Below are 19,528 nucleotides of genomic sequence, written 5' to 3'. Positions count from 1 at the left end.
ATCAGACATATAACCTTCAAATATGGTATCTTCGTTGTTCTGTGGTATCTTGAAACTGATCAAATTTTTTCTAATTGATTCTGTATTCTGATAAAATGTTTGAATTGACCTAAATTGAATGGTAACATGTTCATAAAATTCTATGTCAATTTCCAATTTTCTGTGAATATACATTTTGTACTAAAACTGTAATTCGTTATCTTTATTTTTTCCACGAGCTTGTAACTGCAGGAAAAAAAATGATGTGACATCTTTGCCGCTTTGTGATCGGTGAGTGAGCCAACTTCAACAAGACAAATAGATATACAGTGGAATTTCGATTTTATCACGGCCAAAAAAACACTTTCCGGTAAATCTAGCGAAACTTTGGATTCGGGGAAATAATGGAGGTTAGTATTTTTTGTTGTACAGCAGTAAAATCTAACGAAAAATACTCATTTGTATCATTTCTCCAAGTCCACAGTTTCGTTGGATTAACGGGAGGATGTTTTTTCGACCGTGATAAAATCGAAATTCCACTGTAGAAGGAAGAAGATTAATTTCTACTAAACCGTACTCAATTAAATATTTTATAGAAGGTTGCCTTTTCGCGTATTAAAGAAAATTCGCTGTATCAGAATGAAAGGTATCCATCAATGGTCCAGAAACCAAATTTAGGGGGAAATTTGGGTCTAGAGCTCTATAGCAATATTTTAGAGAAAAACTTTCTTCTACAAAGTTGTTACAAATGATAAAGCGCTTATTGAAAAAGGATCAAAAATTAGGGTGATCAAAATTTTCGATGCTATCAAGTATCTAACTTTTCTATTTTTGTAGATAGAAAACCTTGTTCTACAATTTTATAGCTCCAATAATTTTAAGTAACTTTGTAAAAAAAAAGATTTTCTCTGAAATATTGCCATAGAGCTCTAGACCCAAATTTTCCCCTAAATTTGGTTTCTGGACCATTGTGAATGTTAAAGAGATTTTTTCTTCTTCTAAGATAGAGTGCTACAAAGAAATAATCAAAATACAGACCCCGTTCGATTTTGGCAACACGCCAGAATATTTTCTGTTGCCAAAATCGAACCATGCCAAAAATGAACGGTTCTTTTTTCATGACTTTCTTGACTTTTTAAGTGGTCAAAGACGACCTTAACAGTAGAAATGGCCACCAATGAACTAGTTTTAGTTCCAAGTCGTTTAAGGTGTCGCTTAATGAATTTGGGCTGACGACCTAGATACCTAATATTACCACTCGAACCAAAATACCTTCCTTTTGGAAGATGTTGAGTTTAAATTGGTTAAAATAAATCAAGAAAACTACAAAAGTAAAACGAGCTCAAATCAAACATAGCTTCAAAATAAAAATATAAAATTATTGTAGTCCTACGTCAACTATGCGGTCGTGTCTTGGATACCACCCTCCTACTATTTTTTTATATACACATAGTGGTAAGTATAGACAAATTGACACAAGCTTGAGAAGTATTCTACCTTTAGTGGTGGTAATAGCTCGAGCACTGGCACTGTTCTCTACAGAACAAATATGTTTTGAAATTGAAGAGTTGATTTTCTCCTTCAATAATATATGCCGTTATAGCCAGAATGCAGAAATACTCACAAGTTTGAAAAAACAATGCTCAAAAATCTGATGGTGATAGCTCAAGCATTGGCACACTGTCTGTCCCTTACTTTTCAGTATAAATCTCAATTTATTACATAACGAGACATGAACTATGCCAACATCTCCGTTCGCCATGAGGGGTTAGGGGAAAGTTATATGCTCAATATGTTGTTACAATGATGCCAAATACTATAAAAGTGGGGATGAAACTAAAAACAATGACTCTGACAAGTAACAATCAAAGACGTGGTAATTTTTGTTTTCTACCCTCTTGCTCACTGTGTTGTGTGTTAATGAATGATAACTCCTCGTTGTCCTACGTCAGTAATGTGGTTGCGTGTCAAATATAACCTTCTCCTTTTTTTACACCCGGCAAGCAAGCAAACAACACATATTACATTATACGCTTCATACTCTAGCAGCACTGAACTGAAGCACAGCACTGAACGCGAACGCGCCAGATCTGAACAAAATCACTAACACGGCCGGACATGTACAGCAAGACGGTACTTTTTACACAGACGGGAGATTCAATATCTAGCGTTGTGGAAGGTGATCTCTAAACTAGCATTGGGCAAGATCGATCCGAATTTTGTAAAATCGATCTTTTCGAGTCGATTCATCGATGTTTTGGACCGATTCCTTTGCGCGCGATTTTCTACTGAATCGATCCTTTGGATGGCAAGATCGTTTTTTTCCGCCATTATTTCATATTTGCTACCTCTGCAAGTGCACTTTTTGAAAATTGGCTTCCGTAGGGACGTTGTTAACTATCGTTGTGGGTGTTTACTATCAAGCACCAATTTTTTAATTTATGTAGAAAAGCATATGCGCTTATTTTTCAACTATGAGTAGCGGGGTTGAACTCAAATATTGCAAAAGTTGAATTGAATGGTCGTGTATATGCCGTGCTGTATTCTTTTCTGCATGATGTCGCGCTCGTCATTTTTGTTTATTTGAGTTTGTGCTGCGGATGTTCCGATTTTTTGAAATTGGGTTGTTCAGCTATTACAGTTTTTCATATCATCTGAAAGATCTGAATTTTCTAAGTAAAACGTGATTCAAAAAAAAATCTATCATTGTCCTTCGCTTTTTAAATCACGATTTAAAACTGCTTGAAATCTGCTCGAAACCGCTACAATGACAGTTCGCCTATCTACCAACTGTCATTGTAGCGATTTAGAGCGAATTTTTATTTTTCATTTGAAACCCGAAGGAAAATGATATAAAGTTTTAAAAAATCACGTTTTACTTAGAGAATTACACTCTTTTGGATGATATATAAAATCGGAAATCCGTGAATAGCTAGACAAACCAATTACAGTCAGGTTTTTTTTACGCGGTTTTTTAATACGCGGATTTTTTTTACGAGGTTTTTTACGCGGATTTTTGAATTGACGCGGTTTTCTTTAACCCGGCCTTTTGAATTAACGTGTTTTTTACACGGATTTTTGAATTAACGCGGTTTTTTACGCGGTACCGCGCTAATTCAAAACAATTTTCGCGAATTTCCGAAATAACGTGGGTTTGGAACCAGAAACGTTTAAGTGTTTATCTAGTAAAAGACTTAGTCCAAAAAATACCCTCCGCCCACCGAAAGATCCGGAATGACCGTCAAAGAGGACAATTTTAAAAACTGGTTCTATAGTGTCTCGGGTTTTTTCTAAAGCCCTTCTTGCTGGACTACTTTACGCGGATTTAAAAAAAAGGTGTTTTTTTTACGCGGATTTTTTAATTAACGCGGTTTTTTTTACGCTGATTTTTTAATTGGCGCGGTTTTTTCTACGCGGATTTTCGAATTACCGCGGTTTTTTTACGCGGTTTTTTATGAGGTACGTATCCCCCGCGTAAAAAAATCCTGGCTGTATACAGGTTTGGATTGCTCTTAGTGCATCCGAAACAATAGACCATTTCACGAACTGACAGGTGTCACGGATCCTGCTGATGTTCTTGATGCTTTCACGTGCATTATGTCAGCGGTTCCAAACTTTCTGTCAAAATTTCGTTCATGAATCAAGTTCACAAACGTCTCGTGAAATGGTCTAGGGAATGAGCGACAACGAAAACTTTTAGTAGAAAAAAAAACCGCCAAAAAGTACACGCGGTAAAAGAAGATGGCAATAAACTAAAAAAGCCGTATCGTTAGAAGATGTTGTATACGAAAACTCGTTGAACATGATTGATAAACCAGAAAACGCAGACAAAACAAAATCTCCATGAATATAGCCAAAAAAGGCTTATACCGCTTATACCGAACAAAAATCGATTTTTTGTTGAATCGATTTTTCAGGCTCGATTTTTTATAAATTGATTTTATTGATTTTGATTAATCGATGCAGGAGAATCGATTTTTTTTTTTTCAAAGATCGCCCATTGCTACTCTAAACACCAGTGCGGTCCACCGCTATGAAAGGATATGAATCAGTGTGTGTTATAGCAAAAACCATACAAACATATTATATTTCAAATCGTCGCCTGCTGCGCTGCAAGCTTCCATTTTGTCTTTACGGAAAAAATATACACTCTAAAAATATTTTTTTTTTGAAAAAAGATTAAAAGAAAAATTAAAAATTAATTATCTAAAAAATCTCGTTTCATTAAAATCTGATTATTTTTATAAAAGCTACAAAAGATTAGAGCAAGATCGCGCGAAATGACCTATGGTCGAATATCGACCATTTTTGATTTTCCTGGGCAAGACCATGAGGCGCTACGATGCTTGTAGAAACAGCTATTAACCCCAAACTGATTGAATGTCTGACAGCATGCTACTATTGAGCAAAATCATTTCAAATCGCCTGGAAATACGCGAAAATTCAATCGACCATTTTTGATTTGAATGAAACTTTGCACACGTATTTGGCTTAGCAAACTGAGCATTTTTCACAGGTGGAGAGATTTTTTACACCCATGAGTTACATTCTAAAAGGGCGTATGCCTTTTGGCATAGGCTTTATTCGAAGCATTGTAGCCCAGAAACCGTTGGTTGTATAGAAAAACTGTCTGAGAATGAGTTGTAGGGAATTAAAATGCACCATAAAAAAAATATACACTGTACAAAAAAAATTTTTTTTGACCAAAAAAAAATAAAAAATAAGCATTAAGTTTCAATTTAAAAAAAAAAGAGTTGAATTTTTTTTATTTTTTTTTTAAAGAAACTTGACGTTAATACGCAACTTTTAAAAAAAAGTCCAGGATGGAGAAATGAAAAATAATTTTTTTATGGTAGATTAATTTTTTTATAAAAATTCTAATTTAAACATTTTTCAAAATATTTGTATTCTGATGATTTTCAAAGATGCAGAGAGTCGTTTTGAATCAAAAAGCTCTTGGTAGTAAACATTTTAAAGGCATCGGTCTTCGAGTTGTTTTAAATTTAAGTTCAATAATGTATTAATAATTCGGGAAATACACGTTTTTTTTTTATTTGTCCATGATTCTCCAGCAAAAACCATACGTTCATTGGAATGCTTGATCAAAAATATACAATTCATTCTTTGACAACAAAACGATTAGATAAATATCTCAAGCGCTAAACCTTAGCCTACCTACACGTTCTCCCTTGCCGAATGTTTTATAAAAAATATGTTTGTCGTGCAACACTACCTACTTGTTTACTAAAAATAACTGTTTGTAAAGTACGCAACCAATAACTACTGGGTTACTTATAATGTCTGTTTTCGTATATAAATACAATTGCACTACTCCAGATGTGTTAGTAACAGTTTGCATTTTGTGAAGATGAATAAAGTGAAAATGGAATACACCAAGCCCAAATGCTGTAAACCCTTTCCTGATCATCGGTGCTCATCAAGCTTATGCAAATTAAACGAAAACGTTATTGCAAAATATTGAACAGTCAAGCTCATTTTAATACGTCTTTATCAATTTGTGATTCGTGTAGTTATTGGAATGATAGTCAAGTCACCATTCATCCCTTCGTTGTTTACTCTTCAGAATCTGGAACACTTAAGAATATCAGCTTCATCATAATATCGGAAGTACTCCATCATGATACTGTTGCGGTTCAGGTGTTCATTGCCAAATTAATGAGTTTTTTGAAAACAACAATAGAGTTAAAAAAAGCTTTATTAATGTCTGATGGAGCTGCCTCACAATATAAAAATAGAAAAAACTTTGCAAGTCTTTGCAAGTTTGAAACAAAATATAACGTCGATGCAGAGTGGCATTTTTTTTTGCGACTTCTCATGGTAAAGGCCCATGCGATGCAATTGGTGGCTTATTAAAACGAATGGCAGGAAATGCAAATACAAGCGCAAAAGAATTGTATAATTGTAATAAAAATTCATCAAAAATGTCATTTAGTTGGGTGATACCCAATGAAGAATATGAACAAGAAGTAACAGAATGGAGCAATATTTTCAAAAAATCTATAATAATAGCTGCCACACAAAAGTATTACTCTTTTGTTCCGTTTTCAGAAAATAAGATACAAACGAAGCTGTTTTCAAAAGATGACGAATCATTTACTTATGATGTATATAAAATATAAGGTGAAACTAGTTCTGTAAAGTATCTATTTCATAAAAAAATATGTTCCTAAGATAATAAAACTCGAAAATAAATATTTGATTCTTATATATATTTATATCACTTAGAACATTTCTTGAGAACCGTTCGCCATTTCTTGAGAACCGTTCGCCCATTTCATTTCTTGAGAACCGTTCGCCCAATCGTTTCGTTGTCAAAAAATGAATTGTATATTTTTGATCAAGCATTCCAATGAACGTATGGTTTTTGCTGGAGAACCATGGACAAATTAAGAAAAACGTGTATTTTTCTAAATAATTATAATTTTTCGAGCTTAAATTTAAAATAACCCGAAAACCAATGCCTTTAGAATGTTTACAATCAAGAGCTTTTTGATTCAAAATGACTATCTGCATCTTTTAAAATCATCAGAATACAAATATTTTGAAAAATGTTTGATTAATGAATGTTTGAATGTTTGAATTAATCTACCATAAAAGTTGCGTATTAACGTCAAGTTTCTTTAAAAAAAATAAAAAAAAATCAACTCTTTTATTTAAATTGAAATTTAATGTTTATTTTTAATTTTTTTTGGTCAAAAAAAATTTTTTTGTACAGTATATATTTTTTTATAATGCATTTTTAATTCCCTACAACTCATTCTCAGACAGTTTTTCTAAACAACCAACGGTTTCTGGGCTACAATGCTTCGAATAAAACCTATGCCAAAAGACATACGCCCTTTTAGAATGTAACTCATGGGTGTAAAAAATCTCTCCACCTGTGAAAAATGCTCAGTTTGCTAAGCCAAATACGTGTGCAAAGTTTCATTCAAATCAAAAATGGTCGATTAAATTTTCGCATATTTCCAGGCGATTTGAAATGATTTTGCTCATTACCTAAATAATAAAGACTGTCCGATCATAGATAAATCAGAATGAAAAAAGTTATATTTTGAAAAAAAAAATATTTCTATTCACAGGGTATATTTTTTTGAAGAGCAAAATTATTATCTACATATTACAAAAAATTATATCAATAACACAAAATGGCATCTTTTGCCCCTTACCCTTTTTTATCCCTCACATACCAGACGCGATGGGGCACACAGGTACCCACAAATTGAAACTCTTCTAACTTAAACAATTTTCATTCGATTTCGATAATTTTAGCACCAAAACATTCAGTAACTTCTCTACTTTGAAACTTTTGTATCAGCGGTGCCCCGCAAGAATTTTCTCATTGCCGGAAATCCGGTATTTGAGGTGATATGTTGCAAAACTGAAGGATTTCATAAATATTCGAACAAAATCTTGCAAATATTGGTTCAAAGGTTATAAAATTACTTCCGCAGGCCATTTTCATGTTTTTGGGTGTTATGGTGAAATGCCTTCAGAATGGTTTTTCCGGAACAGATTCCACGGGGACCTCTAGTGACCGTCTTTGCCACCAACAGTCTCTCCCGAGCCGAGACTCGAACCTACGACGACTGGCTTGTTTGACTCGTACCTCGAGATCATCTGGGAGATCTAGCATACACTAGGGGCTCCAAAATTTATAGGAACGGTTCTAATCTTTTTAGAACCAGTTATTTGAGCATTAGGGCAATTTTTTTTTGCTTTTGTCGACCAGTGTTATCGATATTACCCTACGCAGGTGATACTGATAATACAAACTCATTCACACTCACAACGACTATTACACTATACTTCAATATGAGATGAATGGTGCCACCTTAATCATATATCGATTAGTATTCATAAGAGCTTAGTGCTCAGCTTCAACTGAAAGTAAACATCCATTAAAAAACGATTATAACATGCTTGAAATATACCTGACGTACTGTGAGGTTCTCACAGCTATATTGGACGCAAAGCTTACATTTAATATTCCTCGATTGCACTGGTCATCAAAATAAAAAAAAGAACTGCACTCCAAAAGCTCAAACCGGAAAAAATTAAAGGTTGTAGCTATTCAACCATTTCTAGCCATTACCAGAACGCGTCAACTTACGTTAGAGTTCGCATAGTAATAGCTTGCCGGGTTCGTCGCTTCAACGTTGTTTACGAGAAAACTCATTGAGGTCTCTGGAAAAAAGATAGTGGCCAGGGACACATTTCTTTCATTTTCATTTTCATTTTTTTTCGGTTTGAACTTTTGGAGTGCACCTTTGTTGACCAGTGATCAGTAAATCAATCAACAACTCGCTTGGTTATTTAAATCTCTAAAACAGCGGTTCTCAACCTTTTTTTGATCGCGTACCCCTTGGCGATATTTTTCATATCGATTGTACCCCCTGGCCTGTAATGTTTTCGCAGAGTGGGAGAGGGTAGTGGTAGATCATGTTGTGGTAGTCTTGTTTAGGTTTAAAAATGAACTATGGTTTGTTTATTTGCTACAGTCATGTTTTAGGAGCAAGATTGAAAAATAAATGAAGTATTTTAAAGAAAAAATGCTTTGTCCGCCATTACTGATTTTTCTTTTTTTGGCACCATTACTGATTTTTCAGGGGTACGCGTACCCCAGGTTGAGAACCGCTGCTCTAAAACGATTTTGAACGATACCATATATTTTCTGCAATGCAGGATCACGAGTCCAGCATCTTACAGTAAATTAGTCATGTCGAAATAAACAGTCAGTAACACAAAACACAATCATTGAATCACAAAACATAAATCTAAAACACGACAACCCGATAAACTAAAAACAGCCATTGGATACCAGAGATTCCATTATCTGCGAGAAAAAATGCAGTAAGCATAACATTACTGCTGCATTCATAAAACTCGCTCCATCGCGTGGAAAGTCGCCCGGTATGGTTTGCACATGGCACAGCACACCTGACTGCACTGTGTGTGTGTCGAGTTGGCGTTCGCTGTTTCCGCCCTCCGTCAATCCGGTGCCGAATTCATAAGTCATCGCCAGGCGCGCCACAGTATTCTACATTTTGGTCGGGTGAAAAATCGATATTGAAATACGTATTTCATTTTACCTTCACGGTGCTACTTCGCACTGCACACTGACTGTCGTATGCTAGGACTGTACCCCAAAAGTCGGATGTCGCTGTTTACTCCGCTTCAATTTTCGTCATCATTTTTGCTGGTAAGCTTCTTTCCTGGCAAGACTATATTCCGTCAGAGGACTGGAACAATTTATATGTACACCGAGCAAACTATGCGCCATTATGTATATCACTACCAACTCGTGCTGCCGGTGACATCCGCAGTTTTGTCGTGCTTGACTGTTTGGAACTTCCTTGAAAGTTCGAAAAGGGAGACCGACGAAAAAAAAAAGTTGCTCCGATCGAAAGTAACCGGTTGCGGAATGCGCTGCCGGTTGCAGCAAACGGAACCGAGCGCGAAAGTTAACGGGGTAGGTTGTGCCGAAAAAGTTTAGTAAAAGTAAAATCTATTATCGGCAGGCAGTAGGAGAGATATTGTATGCGACGTCTGGAGGAATGCGATACGCTGGGAGTGAGGAATAAATATATCAAATTGGCACCGGGATATACACTGCAAATACAATTCGTAGTTCCTATTTTGAGTGATCAGAAAATCATGAATTTCACATTCAGTGTTAGTTACGCAACATTGCAGTTTGAAATATTAATGCATACAAAGCGCCACCATCATAAGTAATCACATGGAGACGCATGGTCATCTGTGAATATTTAAAAATCCAATTAGATTTAATGAAATAATTTTTCTACTATCTACCTACCAACAAATAAAAAATGTTACTCTGTAACTTCAGTGGCTAAGTTCAACAACAAATCGCACCTTTTTTTTGTTACAACGAAAACATATCATTTTAAAGTACAGCATCCTCAGATCGCTTTAGTGATCCCAAATGGGCCAGTTTCCAATCAAAATTTCATACAACCACCCAGCAAGAATACCAATTGGCTTCACCTGCAAACGCCACAAATTGAGACATCTCTCGAGGAAAAAAAATAAACCCATCCAGACCAGCTGCTGCCTACCACACACAAGTCTACTTTCCTGCTACTTGCCAAGCAACTGATTTTGAAGCTTTCTGTGGTGTGCCATGAATAGAAAAAAGAGACAGCTCCAAGCCAGCCAACCTTTAGCAATTGGTTAAGCACTAGAGACAAAAAAAAACACTTTTTTGATTCTCCTGACCATATGATATAGGGGGCTTCTTCATGCAATAACAGCTACACAAGTATACGACTTTACGCTTTTTTCTCTTCAAAACCTAAATTAATCCACCTAGCGGTCAGACCCAGCCTTTCTCATTCACTCTTTTATTTGTAAAAATAGATTTACATGACCGCTTCAATCCAATAAATGTATATTCACTCTTGAGGTTCTAAAACATAGATGTTGTAATCTATACATATAAAAATGCAGTCCGGTCTGTCTGTCTGTCTGTCTGATCCATATAGGCTCGAAAACTAGCGAACCGATCGACGTGAAAATTTGTATGTAGGGGTTTTTGGTGTCGATAAAGGTTCGTATGATAGTTTGGGACCCCTCCCTCTTCTAAAAGGGAGGGGTCCCATACAAATGAAACATAAATTTTTGCACAACTCAAGAACAAGCCAAGCAAATGAAACCGAATTTGGCATGTGGCTGTTTTAAGGGGTAACTAACATGTCCCTAATAGTTGGACACCCTTCCCTTTTCTGAAAGGGAGGGGTTCCATACAAATGGAACCAAATTTGGTAGGGGAATGTTTTTAGTGGTAAAAAATATGTCCATAATGGTTCGACGCCTCCCCTCTTCTGGAAGCACATGTTTCTGCACGAATTTCTGCACATCTCAATATGGATATCTCCGTAATCGAGATGATGCATAGAAACCAAACATTGACCCTGGACACCTTTTTGAATTTAAAGACGACCACTTTTAGTTTCTGGAAAACAACCAAAATAACTAAATAACTCCCAATATGGGTATTTCCGAGATTGATGCCAGAAAATCTGCTGAAAATGGCCGAATACCACCCATTATAAATATATTCAGAATTAAGGCGATGTACAGAAGCCAAAAGTCGAGGATGTTGTCATTTCGATAAAACCAATCATTTTAAACGATTTGTTATTTGACTTTGATCATATCCTATGGCCGATTCGTCGTGCATTTGCAGACTATAAACACATCGCAAGGAATCAATGAATTTGGAACGTTCAAATAGTACGATACCACATTTAAATTATGTTAAGGCCACATACATCGATCAAAGCAAGTATAGTTTTAAATAGTCTTTGAATTTCTTTTCCATAACTTTTGAGCCACATATCAAATTGTTATGAAGTTTGTTATTTGTAAGTTTGAGAGATGACTCGTTCGTATGACACTAGTTATGTTCAAATAAGTCATGTAATCTTTGAGATAATAGACTTTCGTTGTTTTATTAACAATTTAATACATAACGGTTGCTTAAGTTCGATTATAATCAAATGAAATTAGAACGTATAGGGCAGACAAACTTTGAAACCACGTGTTTAATCATAATTCATCAGTTAACCCTTAACTAGCCCACTCATCTGATAATAATATTGATAAAATTGGTTGTGTAGTTTCTTGGATAATGAAGTTTCGTTATTTTCACATTTCGGTACATTACAGACGAAGTTACAGTTCGATTACAGTAAAATTCAATAGGGTGTTATGAGGTAGCTAGACTTATTAATTGACACTAATTTTGTGGAAATCGGGTCAGCCATCTCTGAGAAAAGTGAGTGAGTCCAAGTAGTCTTCGGAATATGTTACTTTTCATAGCTGAATTTTACATTTTTAAACATAACAGGCAATCTAAGAGTCCGATTGCAAAACAAGTCAATAGGGTCTTATGGGGCAAGTAGACCATCCATTTGACACTGATTTTATGATAATGGGACAACAAGACCTTTCATTTGCAATTAATTTCATGAAAATCGGTCCAGCCATCTCTGAGAAAAGTGAGTGAGAAGAAAAATCTGCACATACACACACACATACACACACATACATACAGAAAATGCTCAGCTCGTCGAATTGAGTCGAGTGATATATGTCATTCGGCCTTTTGGAGCACTTTTAACCTTTCGGTTTTGCAAGTGATTGCTATACCTTTCTAGGAGAAAGGCAAAAACAGTTTGAAAAACAATTCGTTCATTGACGTGGAATTTTATATGTATGGAGAAATGACGAGGAATAGGAACAAATCGTTTTTGAACAATGATACCTTCAGTGTTTTTTTTTTTTTCTTTGTTTGGACTCATTTCTGCGACCAGAGACATTTGATCTATTGTGATAAATTGAAAAATTGATATTTGAAAATTTAATAACCCTTGAATCAATTTTAAATATTGTACTAAATATTTTAGACCAAAAGAGTCCATATTGAATTTCCTTTGATATCTCCACAAAATAGCACGTTTTTCTCTAATTTTGTAGAATTTTACAAAATTACACACAGAGTAAAGGCTCCAAAGAGCTACGGGCTGGAATTACCTAGCTGCATATACCATGGAATGGGGTGAAATTGATTAATTTTTTCAACAATTTCCAATTAACTAGCTTCATGTACATTTTTCCCGTAATAGTATAATTTTAAAACAAATACTGGTATGTAATCCAGTAAACCTCTATAGCTATTGGTGAAATTTCTATCGTCTACTTCATGAAATAAGATCGATAATTCTATATGGTACTATGAGGTAAATTGGGGTGAAATTGATCACCATTGAAATCCATACATTCTTTTGGCAATGTGCTTATTTTTCGATATGCTCAAGAAAAATGATAAATAATTTCTGTACTGCGAAATATCATTTACAGCTAGTTTGGAAACGAAAGTAACGATATTTCAGGTAAAAATTTGTTTATTTTGGTTCACGAGCTGCTTGTTGCTAAATTTGCGCTTATTTGATCGTCGTTAGACCGATTTCAATTCGGTTTGTTGCAAAAGTTAAAAAACTAGCTCTGAAATTAAAATCTTTGTGGTTTCCTGCGAATTCATTAGTATTTCTTTAATGGTATGGAATGATCATTGTTCAAAATTACACTTTTTGAGCTTTTGTCAAACTTTACTCACTTCTCCAAATTTAACGTAATTAACCCTAAACTAAGATCACTTTAAGTAAATTCAATGCTTTTTTTTTTGTTATTTGGAAACTTGTTTGATCAAATTTGATTGAGTTTTGACTGAGTTAGAAGAATTTTTCGAAAATATGAAAAAATGCACCGGGCATGCAAGAGTTAACTTTGACAGGTATGTGAATCATGCAAAAGTTGCGTTTAAGGACACGTTAACATTGCTAAGTGTTGTAAGAGCAATATCTTTTGGTTAGTATTATTTATCACGAATTTTCAGGTGATTAATTTCACCCCACTGATCAATTTCACCCCATTCCACGGTACCTAGCAAAACGATTTTAGTTTTGCTGAATAAAATAAATGTAGGGAATTTTGAAAATTTTCACTCTTTTAGCAATGGCGGGCTAATTGCGAGAAGATTTGTAGGATTTGTTAGTACTGTTGGATAGTTGGTCACTTCTTGATTATTCATCTACATCAACCAACGTCGTTTATATAGGGTAATTGCTTCATTATTCATCTCAACAGCTTGGCGCACCAATATTCATCTTATTTCTCTCATTTGTCCCATTTACCGTTAAATTTCTACAAATTTTTGAAAGTAAACCTATTTGCTTTTCAATTTTCTCAAATGGCTGAAAGTTTTACGTTGAAAATATGGTAAAATTTGACGATAAATTGATCAAAAAGGCGTGATGAGATGAATATAGGTACTGAGATGGATATAGAAGCGGTTACCCTAATTCTGACTGATTTTTGGAATGAACTCCTATTTCGTCGATATTACTCGGTACAAATTTTTCGATTGGCGGTATATTGGTTCCCGAATGCTGGATCTGAGATGTCTAAGAGTTCAAATATATTATGATTAATGAATATTTAAAAGGCACTGTTGAATTTCATTTAACTTACCTTATCAACTTGATTTTTCGATAAAACTCGTGGGCTTTCCAGAGAACTTCCATCGGTAAACATCTTATTCAGCTAATCTGTATCAGAATCACTAGTAACATTTGTAAATTCGAATTTTTATAAAAACAGTTTTTCGTAAGGGTGGTCCACTGAAGCAAGTGGTCCATCAAAAAAAGTTCTGCTCTATATTCAAATATCAACCGTAAAAAACTGTATAAGTGATCCCATTAACTTTATAAGAAACAAGATTTCTGTCAAACCATTATCTCAAGTGTTGATATTAGACAACTTAAACATAGTTCGTAAGCTGTTAAATGGATTTGATAATTATATATTCACGTAACTCATTTATTTTCATAATTTGCTTGATTAAATGTTAATCAATCAATTTCCTTTCATACTTCTTTTTTTTACAGAAGCTTTAAATAATATACCTAATTGTGCGCATATTTCATAAGCGGATATCCAGGTTCTGTTGGAATATTGAATTATTGGATTGGTTGTCAAAAACTCACCATCTCAAAATTTGTTCTGTTTATCGTAACACCGAAAGTCCTTTCATCAGAATTAAATATTTTTGACTTGCTGATATCGATAATAACGTGTAATGACCGCAAAAAGTCTGTCTCAATCATAAATTAACGTTTCCGTTTCCGTTATATACAAATTACGTTACATTGGGTATTGGAAAAGTTTGTTACGAAATGTTGGTACAAAATATCCAACGCCGAAAAAAAACATGCGCCAATTAGCTCTACATAAAAAATCTACGGAAAGGTTTGAAGTCAATTCATAGAACGCACCGTATGTACACACCGGCCAAACCAGCTATAGAGACACACACACGCAAACTTCTATTACTATTTCTACCCTGTTTTATTACAGCGATACGACCGATTCTGTCAATCACAACCCGTACCGCTGCTCTGGTGATACACGGCTAGCCAGTTTCGACCGGATGCTAAACAATGCCACCGACACCGGCGGGGAAACGACAGCGTTCCATTCTTCCTTGACGAACCCCCTTGGCATCCCACGCAACATGAGCTCCTGTGTGAAAGAACATTTTCCTTCTAGCACCAGCGGCTATCGCAAAATCAAAGATGGGAACGTAATCGACAGTGCAGAGTGACCCCTCAAGAGAATGTAAGACCTTCGGCAGGCGCACAGACAGTTACGGTTCTAGAATGCTAGTAACTTATATTGAGGTAGAACAATCAGTGACACAAATCCACAATACAAGTAAAATAAAACCGTTAGGAAACAAATACGCTTACAGAGCTTAGGGTAAAAGTTTTTCCTATTTTTCTACACCGGGTTACCTTTTTGTGAGAATTTTATTAGACACACGCAGAAGGTGTCAAAGTCCAACTTATCGTGTTGGGTCAGCTTGAAACAGCACCCATAAGTGTCTTACTTGGAAAGAACGAAAGTTTGTGTTGTTGTCGTCCGAACAAGTTAACTACTTTTTATACATCGGCCCCAATTGGTTATCGATATAATAACTTTGCAATATTTTAAAGCCTAAATTAAACCGTTGCAAGACTCATTCCCTCTTTCGTCCGGTTGAACAAAGAATCGAAGTAAAAATAATGATCAGACAATACTTATGAATAAGTTAGAGGCTAACCAGTTGCTGGCTGAGCGCAGGTATTAACGAGATATCGATTTTTTTCGAGTCAGGAAATGAGTTCCGCGGTAAAGACACACGATAACTGGTCCGCAAATAGAGCGACAAAGGTGCAGCACAGCTGATATTTTTTTCCTAGATTTATATATAGTTGGTGGTTACACAGAGTGAAAACCATACGACGATTTAGGAAATCAGATAGGATTTCGTTAAAAAAAATCGACGGATTAACCAGTGTTGCAGCTGTTTGGAATTCGATCGGTGCCATTTTGCTCCTACGAATATCATTGTTATCGAGTGTAAATTTTTTTCCCCTTTTGCAAGGGATTACCTAGCCGGTATACCAATAAGTTGAGGAATTTTACGGGATAGTTAACTGGATTTGAGTTATTGCTCGGTCTTTTGCAAGCAGTAGAATTCATACGAAAAAATAAAAAAATAAATAATATTTTTGAATGTATACTTTTTAACCCGAACCTAGTCAACGAGTCAAGATATTACTAGCTGATTGGCATTCAAGCGAACAATTTTCACACACACACTTACACGCTGTTAAAAGTCAGCAAAAGCTGTTTAAATATTGTTGTATTTGTTGTAAGCTAAGTTTAGGGTTTAAGCTACAATTCAAAGTTTCGTGACAAGAACAACCAAAAAGCTATTTAAGACGAGTAGATTTTATATTTGTTTTACACGAGGTAAATAGGAGTTACCAGATAAATGTTGGAAACGGATGAGAAAGCAGCTTTTTAAAAATTTTATACAAAAAAGGAAACCGTAACAGCTGAGTAAGCTCACAGGAAGGACAAATATTGAAGTAAATTTCATTAAGCTACATCAATGTTAGATCGAACTTGGCGTTTTGCGCTTGAAGATAATGATTTTCTAGCGAGCTTTAACTGTCTGTAACAACTATACTATTTAGAAGAACCCTCACCCCAAAAATCTGACACATCGACACTACACACACTTCTATCAAGTACTGCAACAAAACCCACACGAAAAGAGGAATCTTAGTTTTAAACCTACATACCAACTGCTAGGAGAATTTATAGTTGTAATAATGATAATCTAATCTAGGTGCACTGTGCGAAACCCCATTTTTTGATAACTGTCTACAAGCTGTTTAGGTGCAATGAAGTAAAATGTTCTACTTATATGTGCGCATGTGAGTGGAAACCCTCGTGAAATCCACGATCCCTCTATTCCTGACTGTCGTTTTCTTCGCGTACATGTGACTTAATTGACTAGCAATATTCAAACTTGGTGTGCCAGAAGAATCGTAATACTGAAATCGAATCCGTTGCCAGCCAGTAGTAAGTAGTAGGACACGACAAGCCAACGGGTTGTGTCACTAGTCTCCTACTCCTACCGTACAACTGTGAATCGAGACCCGCAAAATCCACACGATGTATGCGGCGGCCGGAGGTGCCTCACTGGCATCCCGCCAGGCCCGCAAGAAGCAAGCCGCTCAGAATACCAAAAACAAAGCCACCAATCAGCAGATACTCCGGGAGAAGCTAGCTGCGAAAGCAGTGACCACACCGACCAAGAGCAAACCCTTCCACCAGTTACCTGCTTCATACCTGAGGGCGCCCCATCAGCACCACCGGAAGCTGAGTGCCGGCTATACAACCGTTCCCGGCTATGACCAACACCACAGATCTCTGGTACCTATTAGCGAACAGTCCTCATCATCTCATGGAGCTCATCTTCCCCATACGCCTCATCATCACCACCACCACCACCATCACCATCATCATCCGGGCCATTCCGGACCATGCTTTGCCCAACACGGACCCCCTCATGCGGCGGCAGCCGGCGTTCCCCAACCGCCGTTACCCAAGCCGACCGGATTCCGCGAGTACGACAAACTGGTAAGACGTCATCAGTTAACAAAGTCTGCAACCGCCACATTGCCACTGGTTTCACAAGCACAAGATCAAACACCACCACAAACGCCTACCCTCCGCTTTGGCGAACATCAGCAGTCCACACATCTCGCCAGCCAAAATCCCAACACATTCTCACAGCCCCTTCACCTACAAATTCCTATCAACGATCCGATCATAATTACACCGGCCACACCGCAGGCCACCCCACCGGGCAAGCTCCAGCTGCAGCTGCACCCAACGGCGACAACACCAACGACAACCGGGACGGCGGACGATGAAGGACAACCATTGACACCCACCCCCGGAGCTCTGGAGCGAAAGTGCAGCGTTTACCGAGGGCGTAAACTGGACTCTTACGAGGAACACTTTTATAGTAACAACACCACGACAATAAACCACCAACACCAGCAGCATCCAGCGCATGACGAAGCGTTCGCGTTCGGTCAGCATCCACATCCGCACCTCCCAAATGGCGAACACGGGACTACTTATGTGTGCAAGTGGGACACCGAGTACTACTGCTGTGACGCCGAACACCGGCAGCTGGGGGTCTGTACCTGTGATCACATTGAGGTAACGTACGCTCATCAGGCCACGGCTTTCTTTTTTCCGCTAAGGATTGCTGTGCTTTGCCTTTTTCTATACCATTACTGTATATTGGCTTCTAAATGCATATAAATATGTATATGAAACCTAGTTCCCGCATGTGCCGATCCGTCCGGTGTCCTTTCCTTATTCCCCAAAGTGCACAACTTACCCAAGTTTCAGTCCTACTTAGTGGAGATACCAAGCTGCCTTAATCGCTCATTATCAAGGTTTGTGGTTCAGAGTAACTACAAACATACGCATTGTTCTCTAGGATATTACGGTATTGTGAGAACGGTACTTATCAGAACATCAGAACAGAAGACTTCTCCAGTAAAAAAATAATGCCCGATGAAAACCTAAAGAGTAATCTGAAAGTAAGTCCGGTCCAAGAGGAAGTGCATTCCACTACAGTTATTGAAGCAGTTGTTAATTTTTAATTTGCAATATACATAGGAGTAAACGGATGAAATACTCTGACATGATTAACCCATCATAGACCGAACCAGATTTTTCGCGATTTTCACTCACCAGGTTTGTATGGTTCTAATCAAGGAAAAAATGACGAAGAAAATTTTTACCGACTTTCCACAACCGAGTTTTTCACTGTTCGTTTTACCGACCAGTGGACCAATGTGCGATGAAGAAAAATTAATGTGAAAAATCCAGGAAAATATGATTTTATTGAAACTCATTCTCTATATGGTACAAAAGCTTCAAAACATTTAGAGTATACATAAATATTACATTTTTTACACATGAATAGTACGGGTTTGTGACAATGTCTGAATTAGGATCCCAATGGAATGCATGAGAAACAATTGATCTTCAAATTTCGTTTAGCGATAGTACTCAAAAATGTTGTCTTTTCAAAAGGAGTCCCTATGTGAAATTTCAGCTCAATCGGACCTCGGAATGTCGTGTTTCATAGCGATTGAAATCGATTTACATGGCACTCCAGTGAACACGTATTGGACTACTGTCCGGTAAAACGAGCGGTCATTTCCAACCAAGGGACGCGCGCGTTGTAATGCTTGTAGAATATTGATATATGTTACAAAAATAATTTCAAAATGCAACCCCCTTCCCGCAAAAACAGGGGAGGATCATGTGAAGACAAAATGTTATAGTATCTTTGAGTATCTCTTACACTCTTGATATTATATTTAACGGATTTCAAATTAGTTAATCTAAAGTGAAGATAAACCTATTTCAGTATTGTAGGGGAATCGGGGCAAAATTGACATATTGCTGACATTTTATGTGGATCAGACACCTAGCAATCGATTCCTGAGACTTTTTCACTCGATATAAGACATAAATTGACTACCACTTTTAGATATTAGCGCATTACCATTAATGCTCA

The 19,528-nt window shown here is 36.6% G+C and overlaps 1 protein-coding gene across 5 annotated transcripts in view; it reads left to right on the top strand.

The window, feature by feature from the left end:
• LOC129730604 (uncharacterized) overlaps positions 1-19,528 on the top strand; it is a 583,914-nt gene that overhangs the window by 334,123 nt on the left and 230,263 nt on the right. For 3 of the 5 annotated variants that reach the window (XM_055690063.1, XM_055690062.1, XM_055690061.1), the window contains one exon: positions 14,941-18,150. In XM_055690063.1, coding sequence (XP_055546038.1) covers positions 17,092-18,150 — 1,059 coding nt within the window. In that variant the 5' untranslated portion in view covers positions 14,941-17,091. The remainder of the gene's footprint in view (positions 1-14,940; positions 18,151-19,528) is intronic. The other 2 variants (XM_055690065.1, XM_055690064.1) reach the window with 2 other exon arrangements.

Source organism: Wyeomyia smithii, chromosome 3 (assembly GCF_029784165.1).
Source record: "Wyeomyia smithii strain HCP4-BCI-WySm-NY-G18 chromosome 3, ASM2978416v1, whole genome shotgun sequence".
NCBI classification, from domain to species: Eukaryota; Metazoa; Arthropoda; class Insecta; order Diptera; family Culicidae; genus Wyeomyia; species Wyeomyia smithii.
Note: the sequence above shows the minus strand (reverse complement) of the source record. Positions and strands in the feature narration are given on the sequence as shown.